General features: G+C 46.6%; 1 protein-coding gene across 2 annotated transcripts in view; it reads right to left on the bottom strand.

The window, feature by feature from the left end:
- The window catches only part of TMEM120B (transmembrane protein 120B), a 48,256-nt gene that overhangs the window by 11,274 nt on the left and 16,797 nt on the right, over positions 1-20,185 (bottom strand). For both annotated transcript variants that reach the window (XM_057745863.1, XM_057745864.1), the window contains exons 2-6: positions 16,879-16,997; positions 14,594-14,710; positions 8,515-8,574; positions 7,799-7,894; positions 3,528-3,617 (exon numbers count right to left, since the gene is read on the bottom strand). In XM_057745863.1, the coding sequence (XP_057601846.1) occupies positions 3,528-3,617; positions 7,799-7,894; positions 8,515-8,574; positions 14,594-14,710; positions 16,879-16,997 (482 nt within the window). The remainder of the gene's footprint in view (positions 1-3,527; positions 3,618-7,798; positions 7,895-8,514; positions 8,575-14,593; positions 14,711-16,878; positions 16,998-20,185) is intronic.

Here is a 20,185-nt window from a genome sequence, read left to right as displayed (position 1 = left end):
CTTTCCTTTGGGGAGCTACCTCACCCCCACTCAGTCTGGGTGGCTCGCTGGAACGAAGATAACTGGGCACATGACCTAGAGCCAGCCAATCAGGGCTCTGCATCCCTCCAGCCACAGTGATTGGTTCAGGGATGAGCATGTGACCTGAACCTAGCCAATCCAAAGTCTGTCTCAAGATTGCCCCTGGTGCTGATCTAGTGGGATGGGCTGCTGGGAGCCAGTGAGGAGATGATAGAGTAAGGAGAAGGAGGGGGGCTGTTAACCTTCTTTGAGCCCTTTTGACCTCCTTGAACTATTTATATGCTCCCATAAATACCCCTCCTGTGTACTCCTATCAGGTGGTTTTCTGTCATTTGCAAAATTTGCAAGGGAAGTTGACTTGCTTATTGCACTAACTGAGCTAATGAGCTACCTCCCACATGGAGGAAGCATCAGACAAAAACCACGGGTGGCTCCAGCCCGTGATGGGGGCATCCGCTCCACACCCCCACCTCTCTAGGCTTGCTTCCCCCAACGCATCCTTAATTCAGGTCTCGGATGCAACTGGAAACAGGACAAAAAAGGTCCAGTCAGACCAAAACTGGGCAGCAAGCCTCCAGGAAGCCCATATCGCTCAGGTCCAGCTGTCTTTTGAACACTGGTATAGCCCAATGACCTTCCCTCATTGCAGATCTTGGGTTCAATTCATTTCAACATAGACCAAGGGGTGTTCACTGGGTACCAACTGTGAGCTCCTGAGCTGGCCCTGAGATGCTTCAGAGATGAGAAAGGTAGCACTTATCCCAATCCGGACCCCTCCCTCCTCCTCACTGTGCTTTCTTGAAATGGTTTCTTAGCTATTCCCTAATAAGAGCCAAGTGTGAGGGGAAACCTGCCCGCCCCCAGGAGAGAAATCAGCTCTGAGAAGGAGCTGGGGAAGGATGGAGGCTAAATATCCAACAGATGTTGAGGATGAGTCACAAGCTTTAACTACCCAGATTCCATCCACCTGCCATGCCTCCCTCCCCCACAAGTTGGCCACAACTCCCGCAGTCATTCCAGAAGATGAGACACCTTAACAGGCCCACCCCACTCATTCCACACTCCCCACCACGAAGACATCCGAGTCTGTGCCCGAGGCCAGAGTGGGGAGACAGGTCCGGAGGAATGTGATTCCTGAAGCAACTTAAGATTCCTGAAGCATATTTGCCAAGGATGGTCTTTTTAAAAACCTCTATGAGTGCTCCCAAAAGGCTCATGTGAGCTACCTCAGAGTCCCTAGCTCAGCGTCTGGCACTTAGAAGATGCTCAGTAACTGTGTGATAAATGGCAGGTCGGGGCGGGGGCGAACAGACCACACACAAAGCTTTGCATCACAAGTTCAGAGACAGCCCTTTCTGTTGTCCCCTCAGAGCACAAGCCCAGGGAAGTCCCAGGAAAGGCCCCACTGAGGTGTCAGGCAAGTGAGGTGGCTTTGGAACCCCACTTTCCCCCTTTAGCCCTCCTCCCTGTTTTCTGGGTGTGCGCCACACTTGCAGGGACCTCCACTCAGTCCTGCTCCCTTCTCTCAGGGAACGCCCCCCCCACCTCCCCATCCACAGCTTGTCATATCAGAAAAAAGTGACCAGAGTAACTCTTACTAAAGTGTTAGTGACCATTAGAGATGCAGCATGCCCCTTAATACGAGTCCATCGGAAACAGGAACACTCTTAATACGAGTCCATCGGAAACAGGAAACTCCAAGTCTGACAGCAAGCCCAGGGGTGCACAAAGAGAATTAGTAACAAGAAAGCCTGGCTCACTGCCCTGGGGCCATTTCCTCACTGTGTGCTACCCTGGGTCCCCTCCAACCACGCCCAAAAGCAGGAAAAGTCTATTCACTAAAATTAGGGAAAACTACAAATGCTATTTACTTGGTAAGATTTTCTGCTTCAGTGTTTCCCAAAGTATGGGGCATGTACCACCAAGTTTTAGATGGTACCTGAGTATAACACTAGATGATACTGAATCATGTGGTGAGAAGTCATCTTTTCTGTTCTTTCCATTCTCCTGATTAAGTCAAGGACAGAGTCTCGGTTAAACGCCAGGACATCTTTAACGCCTCTTGAGATCTGCTAATCCCCCGTTTTACACGCATACACATGCTTAAGAGAAAAAGCAGGCCTCAGGCTCAGAGCCTTCAGGAAGCAAGAATTAATGACTTCAATAAATGAGACAACGAAAATGAAAATCTATTTTTACACTATTTCCTCTTTCCTGCAATTGATGCTGGTTTTCCACATATGGTGGTGAAATAAAGTTTCCTTTTAAAGTTTCCTTTATTTAAGTTAAAAAAAAAAGAGGGTAGATTTAAAATGGGAGCACATTTTCACCTAGATGATATTGGACGTGGTAGACACGGTGAGCATGGGACAAGAAAGGAGTGCAATTTGAGAAACACTGATCGTTTCTAAAGGGCTACAGACTACAGGGCTGCGCACCTGAGAATCACTGTTCCCCTGGTCCTTACCTCTTGGCTCTATGTTCAGGGTAAGGCCCCACAGGGCAGGGATACGCCATGAGAGACCACTGGGCAGAGAAATGAGAAGGTGGCACATGATTTGGGGGTTTGGCAAATACCCCAATCGTAAATACACAGCTCCTGGCTGATACTTACCGGCCCCCAGGAAGGAAGGAGGAAGTGGGGGGGGGGCGAGGTTGTTACTTTTTGTTTAGTGAAAAACAGGGACAAGAATGGTGTGCAGAGGTTCCAATGGACACCCCCCAACGGGCATAAGACCTGGGGAAAACAGGTCCTGCGAGCAGCAAATCGTGGATCCTAACTCAGTCCCAAGACTCTCATCTCCCTGTGGGGGACCATCCACTTTTCTCACCAGAATCCATTCATCCTTCTGGTGACAGTACCCCAATTTTCCTCTGGGGAACCATTCCTCTCCTGACACTCAGCTTCTAGGGCTTTCATTGACAGCCCTGGGGGTGGGCACAAGGCTCACAACTGGCCAATCACAGCAGTGCATTCTCTGGCCACAGCAATTGGTTCAGAGATGGGTACGTGATCAGTGAGTGCCAACAGTACCTAGTGAGACTCTTGGAAGAGAGGAATGTGCCCTATTTTGCTGGGAATGCTAGAAATAAAGATGTGAGCCTGGAGCTGCTGGGGGCTCCTACCTGGAACCTGAGAATAAAAACAACACAGTAGAAGGTATATGTGAGAGAGAGAGAGAGAAACTGCGTCCTAATGACATTGTCTGAACACCTGGCTTAAGCCTTACCTGAAGTCAGTCCCAGTGGACTCATTCCTTGACATGAGAAAATAAATTCCCTATTGTGTTCAGCCCATTTGAGTTAGGGTTTCTTGTAAGCAAGAGACTGACAGCAGCAAGTGAAAGTGCCTCAGCAGATACTATTTTTCTCCTCCCTGGGTCTGAACCGTCATGCATGCCCCACCCCCACCCCCACAAGGAGGAAGGGAATGCTGTCACCCTTACCTCCATGACAGATTTCCCTTTGGCTCCCCCAACCCCGCACAAAGCTGGGCCGCCAATTACCTTGAGCCGTTGCTGATGAGAATACTCTCCCGAATCGTCAGGGTGCAGTAATACCAGACCAGCAGGAAGTTAAAGATTTCGTCTGTCACCCTGGCATAGAGAAACAGCCCCAGGGAGGGGGGCAGGCATGAGAACCAGGGATGGCTGTCCCTCCCCCACCGCAACTGGACAGCAAACCAGGATGAGAACTGCCCACACAGGCGTGCCTCCGAAAACCCCCAGCGACCCCAGGAAGGCAGCTGGGTGTCTTCTCTCCACCTAGAATGCGCATGCCCCCACCACCTTTCTACCTGAATGCTACCACCCTTAAGGCTCCAGCTAAGGTTTCCCCTCCTTCCCCGACCACTCAGCCCACAACAACCTGTCTCCCTTCTAAATTCTTATGGTCTGATGTGAAATTTCTGGTGGGATGACAATAGAACGACTTTAAGCAGGAAACCTAGTATGCAATTTTAAACTGTCTGCAGTGTTAATTCTAGTGTAAACTCCATCCATCCCCTAAACCGTCTGTAAACTTTGCTATACATACAAAAAGATGAACTTAAGAACTCCCTGCCTCCTCTGCAGTGGACAGAACAGGCCTTTAAGGCAGGCAGAACGTGGCAGCTGGAGTCGTGCTGTGCCCTGGTCAGAGGAGAGAGCCACAGACACACTGTGTATGACCTTGACTGGCCTCAGCTTTGCTGTCTGTAAAATGGGAAGGCTGACCCACTCCGTGAGCATTCCTGGGTGAAGGATCCTGGGAGAGAGCCAGCAACAGACAGCCCCTCTGAGGGATCCCCCACCACCACCGGCTCTGACGGGGCCTCTATCTTTGACCCCAACAGGAAGCACCTCTGTACCTCCCAGTGTCACACAGGTCCATTCGGCGTGGGAATAGAAATGACTGCATGAGGAGGGAGAACATCCCCAATTTCCTCCATTCTATCCCAGAATTGGGAGACCTTTTTCCCCAACTATAAAGGCCCTGGGAGGGAAATGCAAGGATACAACTTTAACGATAAGAAAAGACGTTGGGAGATGTTTGAGAGAGTTTGGGAAAATAAAGATGAGAGATTCCTACTTAAATGTGTAAAGTCCCCAAAAACGAATCACATTTGGTAGGGCCTTTAAGGTTAAATATATGGAAATGCGCTTTCGTTAGTGTTGATAATAATGAAATTTCACCTGTTGAAATGGATAACTGTACCTATTAGGCTCACTTATATTTCTTCCTTCCTTCCTTCCTTCCTTCCTTCCCTCCTTCCTTCCTTCCTTCCTTCCTCCCTCCCTCCCTCCCTCCCTTATCTTCTGTCCACACCCTGCACAGCATGTGGGAGCTTAATTCCCTGACCAAGGATCGAACGTGCGCCCCCTGCAGTGGAAGTGCAGAGTCTTAACCACTGGACCGCCAGGGAAGTCCCATGTTTCACTTTTTATTTTGTAGACGATTACAGCATAAATGCTACACGTCACATAAATGTGTATATTAATATATCTGTTTAAATCTTAGACCAAATAATCAATTTGATATACTAAATGCTATCTTTAAAAAAGACATTGGAAGGTGTCTTTTAAGCTACGTGACCCTGTTTCATGGTCACAGATGACAGACTCTCAGTTCCGCTGAACCACTGCCTGCAGAGGCAGTCTCGGGAGGGTTAGGAACAGACTCTGGAGACACGGGGCCTGAGTTCAAGTCCAGACTTCTTCCCAGCTGTGGAACCAAGGACAAGTCAGTGGTTCTCCCATGCCGCCACTTCCCCATCTGTAAAGTGGAGAGAGTCACAGCACCTCCCATGTAAGCTGGTGTGAGCATCAGCTGAATTTAGAATAATTATGTATGTCCTCTGTGGCAATAATTTTGGAAGCACCACAGAGCGTCCAGAATTTAAAAAATGAATCTCAGATGCCTAACTCTCAGGAAATCAAAGGCTTACTTGACATGAACAGGAAATGGGGGAGCGGGGATGACCTCCCACTACAGAGGGTCACTTAGCTCTCTCCAGACAGGAGACAGCCCCAGGAGCGACTGGTGATTACCAGGATATTTTCTACTGGCTCGTTCCTATATCTTATTGGTAAAGAGAGGAGTGAAAGTAACGTTTTATGGCCCTGGCACATTAGGGACTGGCTTGAGGTGCTGGTCTCAGTCTGCTCTGCCAGAGTGTATGAGTTTCCTGCTGCTGCTGTAACAAATGAACACATACTTAGTGGCTTAAAGGATCACACGTTTATTCTATTACACTCCTGGAGGTCAGAGTCTGAAATAGGTCAGCAGAGCTGTGATCCTTCTGGAGGTTCTAGGGGAGAATCCATTTCCTTGCCTTTTCCAGCGTTCAGAGGCCACCCGCATTCCCTGTCTCATGGCCCCACGTCACTCTGACCTCTGCTTCTATCATCACACCTCCTCTGACTCTGACCCTCCTACCTCCCTCTTATTAGAAGCATTGTGGGTTTCCCTGGTGATGCAGTGGTTAAGAATCTGCCTGTCAATGCAGGGTACGCAGGTTCGAGCCCTGGTCCGGGAAGATCCCACATGCCATGGAAATAGAGTCTTTGTAAATGTAATTAGTTAAGATGAGGTCATACTGGGTTAGGGTGGACCCTAAACCCAATGACTGTGTCCTCATAAGAAGACCATGAGAGAGACACGGGACACACAGGGAAGATGACATGTGACGACGGAGGCAGAAGCTGGAGTGAAACAGCCTTAAACCAAGGAAACACCAACGATCACCAGCCACCACCAGAAGCTGGGAGAGACAAGGAAGGATCCTCCCCTACTGCCTTCAGAGCGAGCACAGCCCTGCCAACCGTGATTGCAACCTTGATTTCAGACTTATGGCCTCCAGAACTGTGAGGATATATATTTCTATCGTTCTAAGCCACCCAGCTCGTGGTGCCTTGTTACGACAGCCCCAGGAAACGAATACAGAAAGGGATGGAAGACACGGAAATGCCAGGCCCTCAGTGAGCCTTGGAACTCGACAACACACCACAGGTTTGTCCTCTGAGGGCCCTAGAGGTCCCAGTGCAAGCATATCTGGTTGCACATCAAGAACTTCTCCCCCTTCCTGGGGGCATGTGAGCAGGCGCTACTGATGTGAGCAGCCTCTGCCCTGCAGGGAAACAGGCCAGCCCTGAGGCAGCAGGCGGGCACGGGCCCAGGGCCCGAAAAAGCCTTGTGTGTGTGGACACTCAAGTGGGCAGACCAGCAACTGGACTCCCAGCCAAGTGCCTGCCAGGAAACAAGCCCTTGACACGTGGGCCAAATGCCCAAGCCATAGTTGGTTGCCTCCCCTGAGGAAAGAAAACCCAGGGCCAGAGGGAGGAACGAAACCCCCCGGGGCAGTGCGACCTCAGCTCCCTGGCCTCGTCCTACTCAAGCAGAGCAGCTGACCCTCTCAACCACGCCACTGGGTGCCAGGCACTGGGTAGAGCCACGGGCAGTGTTAACGCACTGAATTGTCACAGCAACCCAGTGAGGCAGGGCCTGGTGTCACGCTCGTCTTACAGATGGGGAGACGGAGGCACCTAGAGGGAACCTGTCCATGGCAACAGCCAGTGAGTCTCAAAGCCAGGACTGCAACCCTGGCAGCCTGTGGTCTATCTCTTTCTTTCTTTTTATTTCCTTCCTTCCTTCCTCTTTCCATCTCCGCGCCCTACCTGCCGCTGCCTTTCTTTTTGTAACTGAGATATAATTCACATACCATAAAATTCACCCTTTTAAAGTATACCACTCAGTGGTTTTTAGTATATTCACAGAGTTGTGCATCCATCACCACTATCTAATTCCAGAACATTCTCACTGCTCCAAAAAAATTCCCTGTAGTCCTCAGCCCAGCTCCCCAGCCCCTGGCAACCGATAATCTGTTTTCTGTCTGTGGTATGTGCCTGTTCTGGACACTTCACATGAATGGGGTCAGACAGCAAGTGACCTTTTGCCTCTGGCCTCTTTCACTCCGAATCATGTTTTCAAGATTCACCCATGTTACAGCCTGTGTCAGTGCGTCCTTCCTTTTGGTGGCCAAATAATATTCCATGGTATGGAGGTACCACGTGGGCTCTTTCTTAATTACTACATTATAAAGCCTCTTCAGCTGCCGTTTAGTAGATATTTGTTGGATGGATGTAAGGCAGACAGGACTGCTATTTCCCATAAGAAATGGTCCTTCTCCACCCTATACCTTATCACACCGAATGCTGTAGGTGCAGGAAAGACCCTGGATCCCTCTTTCATGGCCCTCCTCACCCCGCATGCCCACGCACACACCACCACAGCCCATCACCTGTAGTGAAGGACAAATCGACATGCCACAGCACCCAGGAGCAGGATGATGGTCAGGTAGAGCTTGAACTTCTCATACTCGTCCTTGTAGGCAAATCTGCAGCGACAGACACCCCCGGGAAAGGTCACATGACTACAGCCCATCTGGGAAAAGGACCCTCACCCCATCAGATCCTTCACCTGCTGATCACACTAAGGAAGAGACTCTGAATTAGCGGTCATGATCGATTAGGGAAAGACAACCAGTGTGCAAAGCTTCTCATGTCCCTGGACTCCTGGTTTAAGGTCCCAAGCCCGTAATGGGCAGGAAGCAGAGATAGGTCTCCTCTCCCAAGCAGCTACTGCAGTGGAAAAGCCACGGCTCCACTTCCCCTGGTAAGTGATGGTCTGGGGGTGGACAGGACTGGACTGCCTACTTCCCAGGAGGAATGTGTGTGATAAGGAATGGAGCAGGGGCCATTTCTCATGGGAAACTGGCAGTCCTGTCCACCCCATGTATTGACTCTGTGAAAGGAAGGAAGGAACGCTCCCCCAGGTGGTCTACCCTCTGAGAAAGAGACCTCAGAGTCTCTTCCAAAAGACCAAAAGCCAGAGTCCCAACTGTGAACGTTTTTTTATTTACGCAAAAATACTCGCTTGGTCCCATTTCTCCTGAGTTGCAAGAGCAAGATGCCTGGATTCCGTAAAGCCAAGTGGAGGGGTGTCTGGGATACTTACTTGGCCTGGTTGCTGAGAAGGGTCACGTTCACATTGCCGAGAACCAGATTTAAGTAGAGCCTGGAAAGAAAGATCTGTGAGGGCCACCATGTTAACAGCCCCAGGAGTGGTCCCCAACCAAAAATATTCAAACTTAATGAGCAAGGCATTGAGCACCGGAAATTAGAAAATAGGGTGCTAAGCTCAGCGGTAAAAGTCTCACATCGAGTGAGAATGAAAATGATTCCATAATGTTTATTGCAGCACTATTTACAATAGCCAGGACATGGAAGCAACCTAAATGCCCATCAACAAATGAATGGATAAAGATGTGGCATATATATACAATAGAATATTACTCAGCTATAAAAAGGGATGAGATGGAGCTATATGTAATGAGGTGGATAGACCTAGAGTCTGTCATACAGAGTGAAGTAAGTCAGAAAGAGAAAGACAAATATTGTATGCTAACTCACATATACGGAATCTAAAAATGGTACTGATGAACTCAGTGACAAGAACAAGGACGCAGATGCAGAGAATGGACTGGAGAACTCGAGGTTTGGGGGGGGGTGGGGGGTAAAGGGGAAGCTGAGACGAAGCAAGAGAGTAGCACAGACATATATATACTACCAACTGTAAAATAGATAGCCAGTGGGAAGCTGTTGTATAACAAAGGGAGTTCAACTTGAGGATGGAAGATGCCTTAGAGGACTGGGACGGGAGGGTGGGGGGGACTCGACGGAGTGTGGGGGGGGAGTCAGGGAGGGAGGGAATATGGGGATATGTGTATAAAAACAGATGATTGAACTTGGTGTACCCCCCAAAAAATAATAAATAAATAAAATTAAAAAAAAAAAGAAAATGATTAAGTAGAGAATGTGACAACTGTGACATGGCCATCACAATTAACCTAAATCTCCCCATTTTAGCTGGCTTAGAGACCCTATTTCCCAGCCTCCCTTGCAGCTAACGTGAGCATGTGACTAAGCTCCAGCCAATGAGGTGAAGGCACATGTACAGTCTCTAGGTCAATTTAAAAAGGGCTCTTCCTAAGTACACAAATCTTAAGTATACAACATGATGTACTTTTATATATTTATATATCCATGTAACCAATACCTAGATCAAAGGATAAAATGCTTCTAGCCTCAGGAGGCTCCCTAGGGGCCCCTCCCAGTCAGTACCTCCCCACTAAGGATGGCCACTGTGGTATTAGTTCTGCCTGTTTTTGAACTTCACATAAATATATACAATGTATTCTATTTTGTGTCTGGCTTCTTTCCCTCCATATTAAGTCTGTGAGCTTCATCCACACTGTCTGCATCAGTGGTTCCTTCTCTCCCATTGTGTACTTTATTCCATAGAGTGGAGGCACCACAATGTATTTATTCATCCTACTGTTAAAAACTTTACTCGTTTTCAGTTTTTGGCTATTATGAATACAGCTGCTGTGAACTTTTTTTTTTTAACTCAAGATATAATTCACATGCCATAACATTCACCCTTTTAAAGTATACAATTTAAGATGGATAAAGAAGATGTGGCATGTACACACACACACACACACACACACCGGAATACTACTCAGCCATAAAAAAGAATGAAATAATGCCATTTACAGCAATATGGATGGACCTAGAGATTATCATACTAAGGGAAATAAGTCAGAGAAAGACAAATATCATATGATACCACATGTGTGGAATCTAAAATATGATACAAATGAACTTATTTATAAAACAGAAACAGATCCACAGACATAGAAAACAAACTTATGGTGACCAAAGGGGAAGGGATGGGGGAGGGATAAATGAGGAGTTTGGGATTAGCAGATACAAACTACTATATATAAAACAGATAAACAAGTCCTACTGTATAGCACAGGGACTATATTCAGTATCTTGTAATAACCTATAATGGAAAAGAATATGAGATAAAATATATAGGGACTTCCTTGGTGGTACAGTGATTAAGAATCCGCCTGCCAATGCAGGGGACACAGGTTCAAGCCCTGGTCCAGGAAGATCCCACACGCCTTGGAGCAACTAAGCCTGTGTGCCACAACTACTGAGCCTGTGCTCTAGAGCTCTCGAGTCACAACTACTGAGCCTGAGTGCTGCAACTACAGAAGCCCATGTGCCTAGAGCCCATGCTCGGCAACAAGAGAAGCCACCTCAATAAGAAGCCCGCACACTGCAATGAAGAGTAGCCCCCACTCTCTGCAACTACAGAAAGCCAGCGCACAGCAACGAAGACCCAATGCAGCCAAGTAAAAAAAAAAAAAAGAACATGTGTGTGTGTGTGTGTGTGTGTGTGTGTGTGTGTGTGTGTGTGTGTAACTGAACTACTTTACTGTACACCAGGAACTAACACAACACTGTAAATCAACTATACTTCAATAAAAAAATTACGATTCTATTACATACATATATGTGTATGTACATATATATTTTCAATCCCCTGCTCCCTTCTAGAATGTAAGCTTCAAAAGGTCAAAAACTTTGACTTATTCTGAGTTTTATCCACTGTACATAGAATGGTGCTGGGCACAAAGTAGATGCTCATAAAACTTACTGAATAAATCAATAAATATTAATAAAATAAAAAATAAAGTATACAACTTAGTGGTGATCATTTTATAATGTACACAAATATCAAATCCCTATGTGTAGGTTGCTTCCATGTCCTGGCTATTGTAAATAGTGCTGCAATGAACATTATGGTACATGTTTCTTTTTGGACTATGGTTTTCTCTGGGTATATGCCCAGTAGTGGGATTGCTGGGTCATATGGTAGTTTCATTTTTAGTTTTTTAAGAAACCTCCAAACTGTTTTCCATAGTGGCTGTATCAACTTACATTCCCACCAACAGTGCAGGAGAGTTCCCTTTTCTCCACACCCTCTCCAACATTTATTGGTTCTAGATTTTTTGATGATGGCCATTCTGACCGGTGTGAGGTGATACCTCTCCGAGGCTTTGACTTGCATTTCTCTAATGATTAGTGATGTTGAGCATCTTTTCATGTGTTTGTTAGCCATCTGCATGTCTTCTTTGGAGAAATGTCTTTTTAGATCTTCTGCCCATTTGTGGATTGGGTTATTTGCCTAAATGCCCATCAACAGATGAATGGATAAAGAAGATGCGGCACATATATACAATGGAATGTTACTCAGCCATAAAAAAGAATAAAACTGAGCTATGTGTAATGAGGTGGATAGACCTAGAGACTGTCATACAGAGCGAAGTAAGTCAGAAAGAGAAAAACAAATACTGTATGCTAACTCATATATGTGGAATCTAAAAAAATGGTACTGATGAACCCAGTGATAGGGCAAGAATAAAGATGCAGATGCAGATATGGACTGGAGGACACGGGATTGGGGGTGGTGGTGAAGGGGAAACTGGGATGAAGTGAGAGAGTACCATAGGCATATATACACTACCAACTGTAAAATAGATAGCTAGTGGGAAGTTGCTGTATAACATAGAGAGATCAACTCGATGGTGGGTGACACCTTATAGGGCCAGGACAGGCAGGGTGGGAGGGAGTCGCGGGAGGGAGGGGATATGGGGATATATGTATAAATACAGCTGATTCACTTTGGTGTACCTCAAAAACTGGTACAAGAGGGTAAAGCAATTATATTCCAATAAAGAGCTTAAAAATTAATTAATTAATTAATTAATTAATTAAATAGAAAAAAACCCTATGTGTATCTGGGACTAAAAAAAAAGAATAAATAATAAAATGAGCTCATAAAAAAGTTTTTTAATTAAATTATACAACTTAATGGTTTTTACTATATTTACAATGTGCAAACATCAGCATCACCTAATTCCGGAACAGTTTCATCACCCCCAAAAGCAAGCTCATACCCACCAGCAGTCACTCCCATTCCCCACTCCCCCCAGCCCCTGGCAACCACTAATCTACTTTCTGTCTGTATGGATTTGTCTACTCTGGACGTTTCCTATAGACTCATGTAATATGTGGCCTTTTGTGTCTGGCTTCCTTGCTGTGAACATTCTGCACCCATTTCCACTACATATATAAGTATACGTGTATGTATATATACACATACACACACACACACCCCCAGGAGTGGAATTTCTGCGTTGTGTGGTAGGTATGTGTTCGGCTCCACTAGGAAATGGCAAACATTTTTGTAGAACTGGATCTGCTTGCCCTCCGCTGCCTGTTTCCTGAGAATGTGATGGTGTGAGCCAGCTTTGCCCATGCAGATGAGGACAACTCCCTGAGCGGCGGCGAAGTAGTCCGTTGCAAGGACCCTGGGTCCCTAGGTGACCTCAGGAGCCCACCACTCTTGGCCTTCAGGAAGCCACTCACCTCTGGGCTGTTATGTGTGAGAGACAAAAACCTCGCGTGTTTGAGCCATTGTGCCATTAGGCTTCTGTTACAATAGCCTGTACTCTAATACAGTAATAAAGATGCAAATAAAGGGTTATGAGATCTCAGGGGAAGAAGGGTTAATTCCACGGAGGGGGAGAGAGGGGTTTGGAAAGGCTTCACTGAGGTGGTGACATGTGAACTGGGCTTTGAAGGATGAGTAGAAATTTGAGAGGAGAAAAGGGAAAAGGAGAGCCTTCTTTCTAGCTATGAGTAAATTCTAAGAGCACTCCCAGTCTGGTGTACCTGCAGCAGAGGTGTGAAAAGACCACTCATTTTTCCCCACCTAGCATATAGTCCTCACTTCCTGGAAGGGCAGTACAATTTCCCTTCAGAGACTCACGATTCCCTCAGGCTGGAGGGTAAAGCACATGACCCAGGTTTGGCCAATCAAAGTGGTGCAACCTCGTGATTGGGTCAATAGTGATCATGTGACACAATCTAAGCCAATGAAAATCAGTAACAGGACTTTTTCCACAACTACTAAGGAACGAAGAGGCTTTCTCTGCTGGATTTGCTAAGTGGGTAGGATGCAAATACAGAGCTGCTGGGGCCAGCTTATAGAGAAAGCCTGCCTAATAATAAAACTCACACAGTGGAAATAAAAAGAAAGCTACATGAGGGACACAGCCTAACAGTATCATTTGAGCAGCAGGATCCAGCCATACCTATAGACACACCTGGACTTTTTAGTTACATGAGCCAATAAATCCCCTATTTTTTTTTAAATCCCCTATTTTTAATTAAGCAACTTAGTATCGGGTTTTCTGTCATTTGTAATCCAAGGACTCCTGACTAATGTAAAATGCACAGAGGACTACAGAGATTGGAGCTGGGAAAGTGGATTTGAGCCACACTCTAAAAGAAGGTCATGCTGTTTCATTCTGTAGAAAGTTATTACCACTCAAACATATAGTTTTTAATACAGCAAAACAGAAGACAAGAGAAAGGGCTCTGGTGGAAGGCTCTGACTCAGGGCTAGGTCAAACCAGGAAAAAAGTCAGGGTGCTTCCTGGGACAAGCTTTTAGCTGCCCATGTCAAGTCATGACACAATACTGTAAGGATTGTATCTCTCTCTGGAACTGGGTGGCAGTGATGTCACTTGAGGAAGGAGATGGGACTTCTCTGAAGGAGGAAGATGTAAAGAACACAAGCTCTAGGTTCAGAATGTCTAGTGTTCACATCCTGGTTCAGCTAAACCTGGTCTGGGCCACCTGGGCAAGATACTCCCTAACGCCTCTCCTCTGAACCTTGCAGAGCGCGGATTCTTGGATCCGACTCACCAGGTTGTTGAGGATGAAATGAGTGACATCAGGAGAGCCCCCGGCACAATGCCACGCGTACAGCAGGCTCTCCATAATGTGTTCTCTTGAGACAGAACACCTTCCCTCTTCACCCCAGGTGGTATCAGGCATGTGGCAGATCCTGGGAACCAGATCTTTCATCTTGTTCCGTGAAAAAAAGCCCTTTCAGGAATGTCACTACCACATGGAAGGAGCTTAGGTCCCCTCCTGGGTTTATGGAGAGACGTGTAAGGAAGCTTCCTTCTCTTTCCTGCCTGTGTTCCCTCCTTTCACCTCAAACTCAAGCCCCAACAGGGAGGCAGGAGTCATGCAGGCCAGGTGCTCCACGCCGGGGCATCTGCCCGCAGCGTTGGGGGTCGGGGGGGTAGGTCCCCAGCTCCTACCCGTTCTTCTTGGGCAGGTAGGCCTCCATGTCAAAGAAGACGTTCTGCCGCTCCTTGATGTTGGCGCCCAACTGCTGAACAAGCTCTGCCTCCTCCCGACTGGCAAGGCGCTTGTACCTGTGGTCAGAGGTGTGGGCGTAAGAGAAGCAGGGGCATTACTCAGACTGGAGGAAGAATCTGGAAGCTCTGGACACTGTCCTCTCAACTTTCCATCTCAATGTGTCCCGTGACCTCAATACTCCATCTGTACTCTCTGGGTTTGATACTGGCTCCCTGCTAACCTTGTGACCTTGGGAATGTCCTTTAACCTCTCTGCTTTATTTTCCATACCTCGAACACAGGGGTAACATTGGTCCTACCTTGAAGACAATATCAATGTGAGAATAAAGTGAGTACATGCAATGTAAAGCATTTAGAATATTTGACACAAAGTACGAGCTCAATGGATACCTACTGGCAATACTATTCTCCATGCTCTTCTATAGGAGCAACCTGAAGATGACTAAGAGTTCAGATAGGAAGGATGCTTTGAAAGTATAAGCAGTCAACCAGCCAAGATCTGACTGCTATTCTTTGGTGACATTTAATCTCAAAACTAGAAAAACAAGTCATAGATACTCAGAATTCCAGGGGTCCTCGCTGTAAGACCCTAATTCATGGGTCCACCTTCCAACCCAGTGGTTCTCAGCTGGGGAAACTTGGGATGAGAGCACTTCCCAAACCATGAAGACACTGTCTGGGAACATTATGGTTGTCAAGACAGGGATGGAGGGTTCTACTGGCATCTAGTAGGTAGAAGCCTGGGATGCTGCTAAACATCCTACGTTGCCCAGGCCAGCCCCCAGCATCAAGGAATTATCAACAGTGCCAGGATTGAAAAACCCTAGGCAGACAAAAGACTCTTGAGTCCTGCCATCAGTAAGATGTGTTTTTTCAAGGGTGGTGATATCATTACATGGAATCATCCACAGTCTACACCATGACTAACGGGCCCCCATTTCCAAAATGGTCAGTCAAGGTTAGGGGTACAATGGGTAACCATCCCAAAAACTGTCCACCAGGGAAAGGAAGAATTGGCCAGGAGTCACAAACTCTGGAATGGAGGCCCAGCTAAGTGATCTCGGACAAGCCACTCAGAGTTTGCTTTCCTGCCTCCCTAAGGGGTCACAGCATCCACTGGACCCCTTCACCCATGGGGGATGAAAGTACTTCCCAAACCATGAAGACATGGAAGTGAACAGGTGATCCTGGCCTTGGGAAATAAGTCATGAGCTCAAATATATCCCAACCAGGGGTGCCGGACTTCTCACCCCCTTCACCAGAGAGCCTGGTGGGGTGAGCCCCCACACTCATGAGAAGGATACTTGATTTTTATCTGCTCAGTAGGACTTCTTATAACAGCTTTCCTCTAGAGAACTATGCCTCATCCACCTTCCACATGGTTCAAGTAGGGCCATCCCATACCCCAGGCCCATAAACTAAGCATATAACCCAGGCTTGTCTAACCAGAGTCTCAATGACTGGTTTGCAGATGGGCACTATGACCAATTCCAGCCAATGAGGATCGCACCCAGAAAGAACTTCGGGTGAAAGACAAGTTCTTATTCTGCTGGGGTGGCCAAGACAGTAGGAAGGAAGGCTAGAGAACAAAGCCTGGCACTGCTGGTCGCCATCTCAGTGACCATCTCAGCCAGAGAGTGAAGCCGACCTACAGGAAGGCAGAATTCAGAGGAAAAAAATCAGATCCCTAAAAACACCCTTTGACCCCTGGATCCAGTGATGCCCGAAGCCACTCCTGGTTTTTTCCATTAAAATTTCCATTCTCTGCTCAAGCCAGTTTTGAGTTGGAATTCTGTCTCTTAAAACTAGGGGAGCTGGAAAAAACAAACAAACAAACAAAAACAGGGGAGCTGGGACTTCCTTGGTGGCACAGTGGTTAAGAATCTACCTGCCAGTGCAGGGGACACAGGTTCAATCCCTGATCCGGGATGATCCCACATGCCACAGAGCAACTAAGCCCGTGAGCCACAACTACTGAGCCTGCTCTCTAGAGCCTGAGGGCTGCCACTACTGAGCCCGTGTGCCACAACTACTGAAGCCTGTGCGCCTAGAACCTGTGTTCTGCAACAAGAGAAGCCACTGCAATGAGAAGCCTGCACACTGCAACGAAGAGTAGCCCCCACTGGCCGCAACTAGAGAGAAGCCCACGCGCAGCAACAAAGACCCAACATAGCCAATTAAAACAAAAACAAAACAGGGGAGACTTTGAGTCACAGCCCGCCTACCTCTGGAGTGTGTGCTTCAGGTCCTTCAGTCGAGTCTTCTGCTTGTTGATGGAGCTGCTGCACAAAGTCTGGAGTGCGGTCAGCTCCTCCAGCTTCTGTCTGTAGATCCTGTGAGTTTCCTGAGGGAAGGAGTAGCCCAGGTAAGGTGTGCAGGAGAACATAAAGGGGTCATTTTTCAGTTTGCTTGTGTCAGGGGATGTGACTACAGAAGTCACAGTTTGACAGTTAAGATGACACAACTACACCTATCAAAGACATGGCTTATAAAATTGGGACTGGATTTGAGGAAGGCAGCACAGCACAGCGTTTGTATAATAAAGAACTGCTGTTTTTTCCTGCGCAGGTTCCATCCTTCCTGATGGGAACAGCAATCAAATATGCCTTTGAAGGGCTGGCTACCTCTTGTCAATCTGTAGTCCAAATGATTTGAGTAGAGCTGACAGTCCCCATGCCAAGAGTGGTCATGTGATGCAGGCTTGGCCAATCAGTATCCTCCAATCCCCTGGTAACTGGTTGGTTCAGAGGTGGATGCATGAGCCAATGAGAGTCAGCCCTGGGACTTTACCTAGAAGTACTGGTTTAGAGATGCCCTCTTTCTCCTGGGTTTGCTAATCTGGTAGACGGTACACCTGGGGCTGCTGAGTGGGGAGAGCCCCACTAAGAATGAAGCCAAACAGGAAAACAGAGTTGAGACATAGTAAATGACAGCATTCTCATAGCATCATTTCAGCTCTTGGAGTATTAGATAGCATTACATTCAACCAAGTCTGAATGTAATGCTATCTAATACTCTTAGTTATATGAGTTAATAAATTCCTTTCCAGTTAGTCCAGTTTGAGTTGCGTTTCTGATCCTAGCAATGAAGAGAGTTCTTGCTAAGTCAACTAAAAGAAGGACATACCTCCTCCCTTAAAGCCAAGCCTCCCTATCCTGGGCACAGTCACTCCAATACACTCAATATCTCATTCCTGGAAATAACTATTCAGGGCCACAAGGCCAGAAGAAACACAAGAGACTTCACCCCAGTGCAGGGAGAAGGGAACACAGCCACTTCTCAACATTGCTGCCACAGCACACCTCCCCCAAAATAATGTCATATGCAGGGAAACAACCAATTTCCTCTAGGGTTTGATAACTGAAGACAAATACCAACAATTTGGAGAAAACAATATGTGGGACGGGGACTATAAGATTAAAAAACAATAATCCAGGGCTTCCTAGGTGGCGCAGTGGTTAAGAATCCACCTGCCAATGCAGGGGATGCAGGTTCGAGCCCTGCTCCAGGAAGATCCCACATGCCTCGGAGCAACTGAGCCTGTGAGCCACAACTACTGAGCCCGTGTGCCACAACTACTGAAGCCCATGCGCCTAGAGCCCGTGCTCCGCAACAAGAGAAACCACGGCAATGAGGAGCCTGAGCACCACGACGAAGAGTAGCCCCTGCTCACCCGAACTAGAGAAAGCCCGTGCACACCAATGGAGACCCAACACAGCCAATAAATAAATTAAATAAATAAATAAATATTTTTTAAAAAATTAAAAAGAAAACAAAACAAAAAAACAATAATCCAATGAACATGTTTAAAGTGGCTGTTTGCTTGGGTGGTAAAGAGTTGTATTTAGCAGTGAGAGAGAGAAAGAGGATGGTTGGACAGTGAGGCCAGAGCCTAAACTCTCATGTCTGCCCAGCAGGTTCCTAGATATGAAGCTTAAGCCAGAAAATAAGGAAAAAGTGAAGGCGATGAAGTGAATAAGTAAGAATCAGGAGCAACATGGGAGAATGAGCAAGACTCCCTTGGCCCCCAGATGAGAGGGCTCAGTCCCCTGGATTTACACAGTTTCCTCACTCTCTCCTTCCTGGGCCCCAAGAGAGGAAAACTGTGTCTCTTTTAACTTTTAAAAAAAAATATTCTATTTATTTATTTATTTGGTTGGTTGGTTGTGCCAGATCTTAGTTGCAGCATATGGGCTCCTTAGTTGTGGCATGTGGGATCTAGTTCCCTGATCAGGAATTGAACCCGGGCCCCCTGCATTGGGAACTCAGAGTCACAACCTCTGCACCACCAGGGAAGTCCCTTTAACTTTTAATTTTTAAATAATCTCAAATTTTCAGGAAATTCCCTGGCAGTCCAGTCATTAGGATGCCGGGCTTCCACTGCAGGGGACCTGGGTTCAAACCCTGGTCAAGGAACTAAGATCCTGCAAGCCATGCCGCGTGACCAAAAAATAAAAAATAAAATAAATAATGTCAAACTTCCAAAAGAATTGTAAGAGTACAAAGAACTCCCCTATATCTTTCGCCCAGATTCACCAACTGTTACCATTACAACATATTTGCTTTATTCCCATGTGTGTGTTTGTGTGTGCATGTGTTTTTATGTATTCTTTTTGTGTATCAGGCATCAGTAAACTACAGCCCACCAGCCAAATCTGACCACCTGATTTTGTATGGGCAGTAAGCTAGAAATAATTTCTGCCTGGTTGGAAAAGATCGATCAAAAGAAGAATGCTTCATGACATGAAAAGTATATGAAATTGAAACTTCAGTATCCGTAAATAAACTTCACTGGACCACAGCCATGCCACTCATTTATATATTGTCTGTGGCACCGCAACAGCAGAACAAGAGTAGTTGTGACAGAGACCACATGGCCCGCAAAGCCCAGAATCCTCATTACTTGACCTTTACACCAAAAGTTTGTCTAGTCCTGTTCTAAACCATTTGGGAGTTAGTTGTAGACAACAGGCTTCTTTACTCCTAAATACTTCAGAGGGTATTTCCTAAGGACACGACATTCTCTTACACATCCAATTATCAATACAGAAAATGTAACTTTGATACAATATAATACTATGACCTCAAGTATCATCCAAATTCAAATCTGGATCCCCACTATCTCTTGATGGCAACTTCTCCCAGACCCTGGACCCAATTCAGCGTCACGCCTTCTATTACTGTTCATATAACTTTGGCCTCCTTTAGTCCAGACGAGCTTCTCAACTTCTGTCTTTCGTGACATTGGCATTTTTAAAGAGTTCCGTCCAGTTGTTTCTGGAGAATGTCCCTCCGCCTTGGTTTGTCTGATATTTCCTCATTATTGAATTCTGCGTACACATTTGGGACAGAAATGCCACTAAAGTGACACTGGGTCCTCAGTGTCTCTCATCAGGAGGGACGTGTTGTCTGTGATATTAACTTTGATTGCTTGGGAGAGGCGGTATCCAACTGCCTTCTCCACTGTACAGTGACCAGCTTTCCACCTGTAATTAATAAGTCATCTGTACAGAGAGAGGCTTCCGTGCCAAA

The sequence above is a fragment of the Hippopotamus amphibius genome, chromosome 8, assembly GCF_030028045.1.
Source record: "Hippopotamus amphibius kiboko isolate mHipAmp2 chromosome 8, mHipAmp2.hap2, whole genome shotgun sequence".
Lineage (NCBI taxonomy): Eukaryota > Metazoa > Chordata > Mammalia > Artiodactyla > Hippopotamidae > Hippopotamus > Hippopotamus amphibius.
This window is presented reverse-complemented; position numbering and strand designations above follow the sequence as displayed.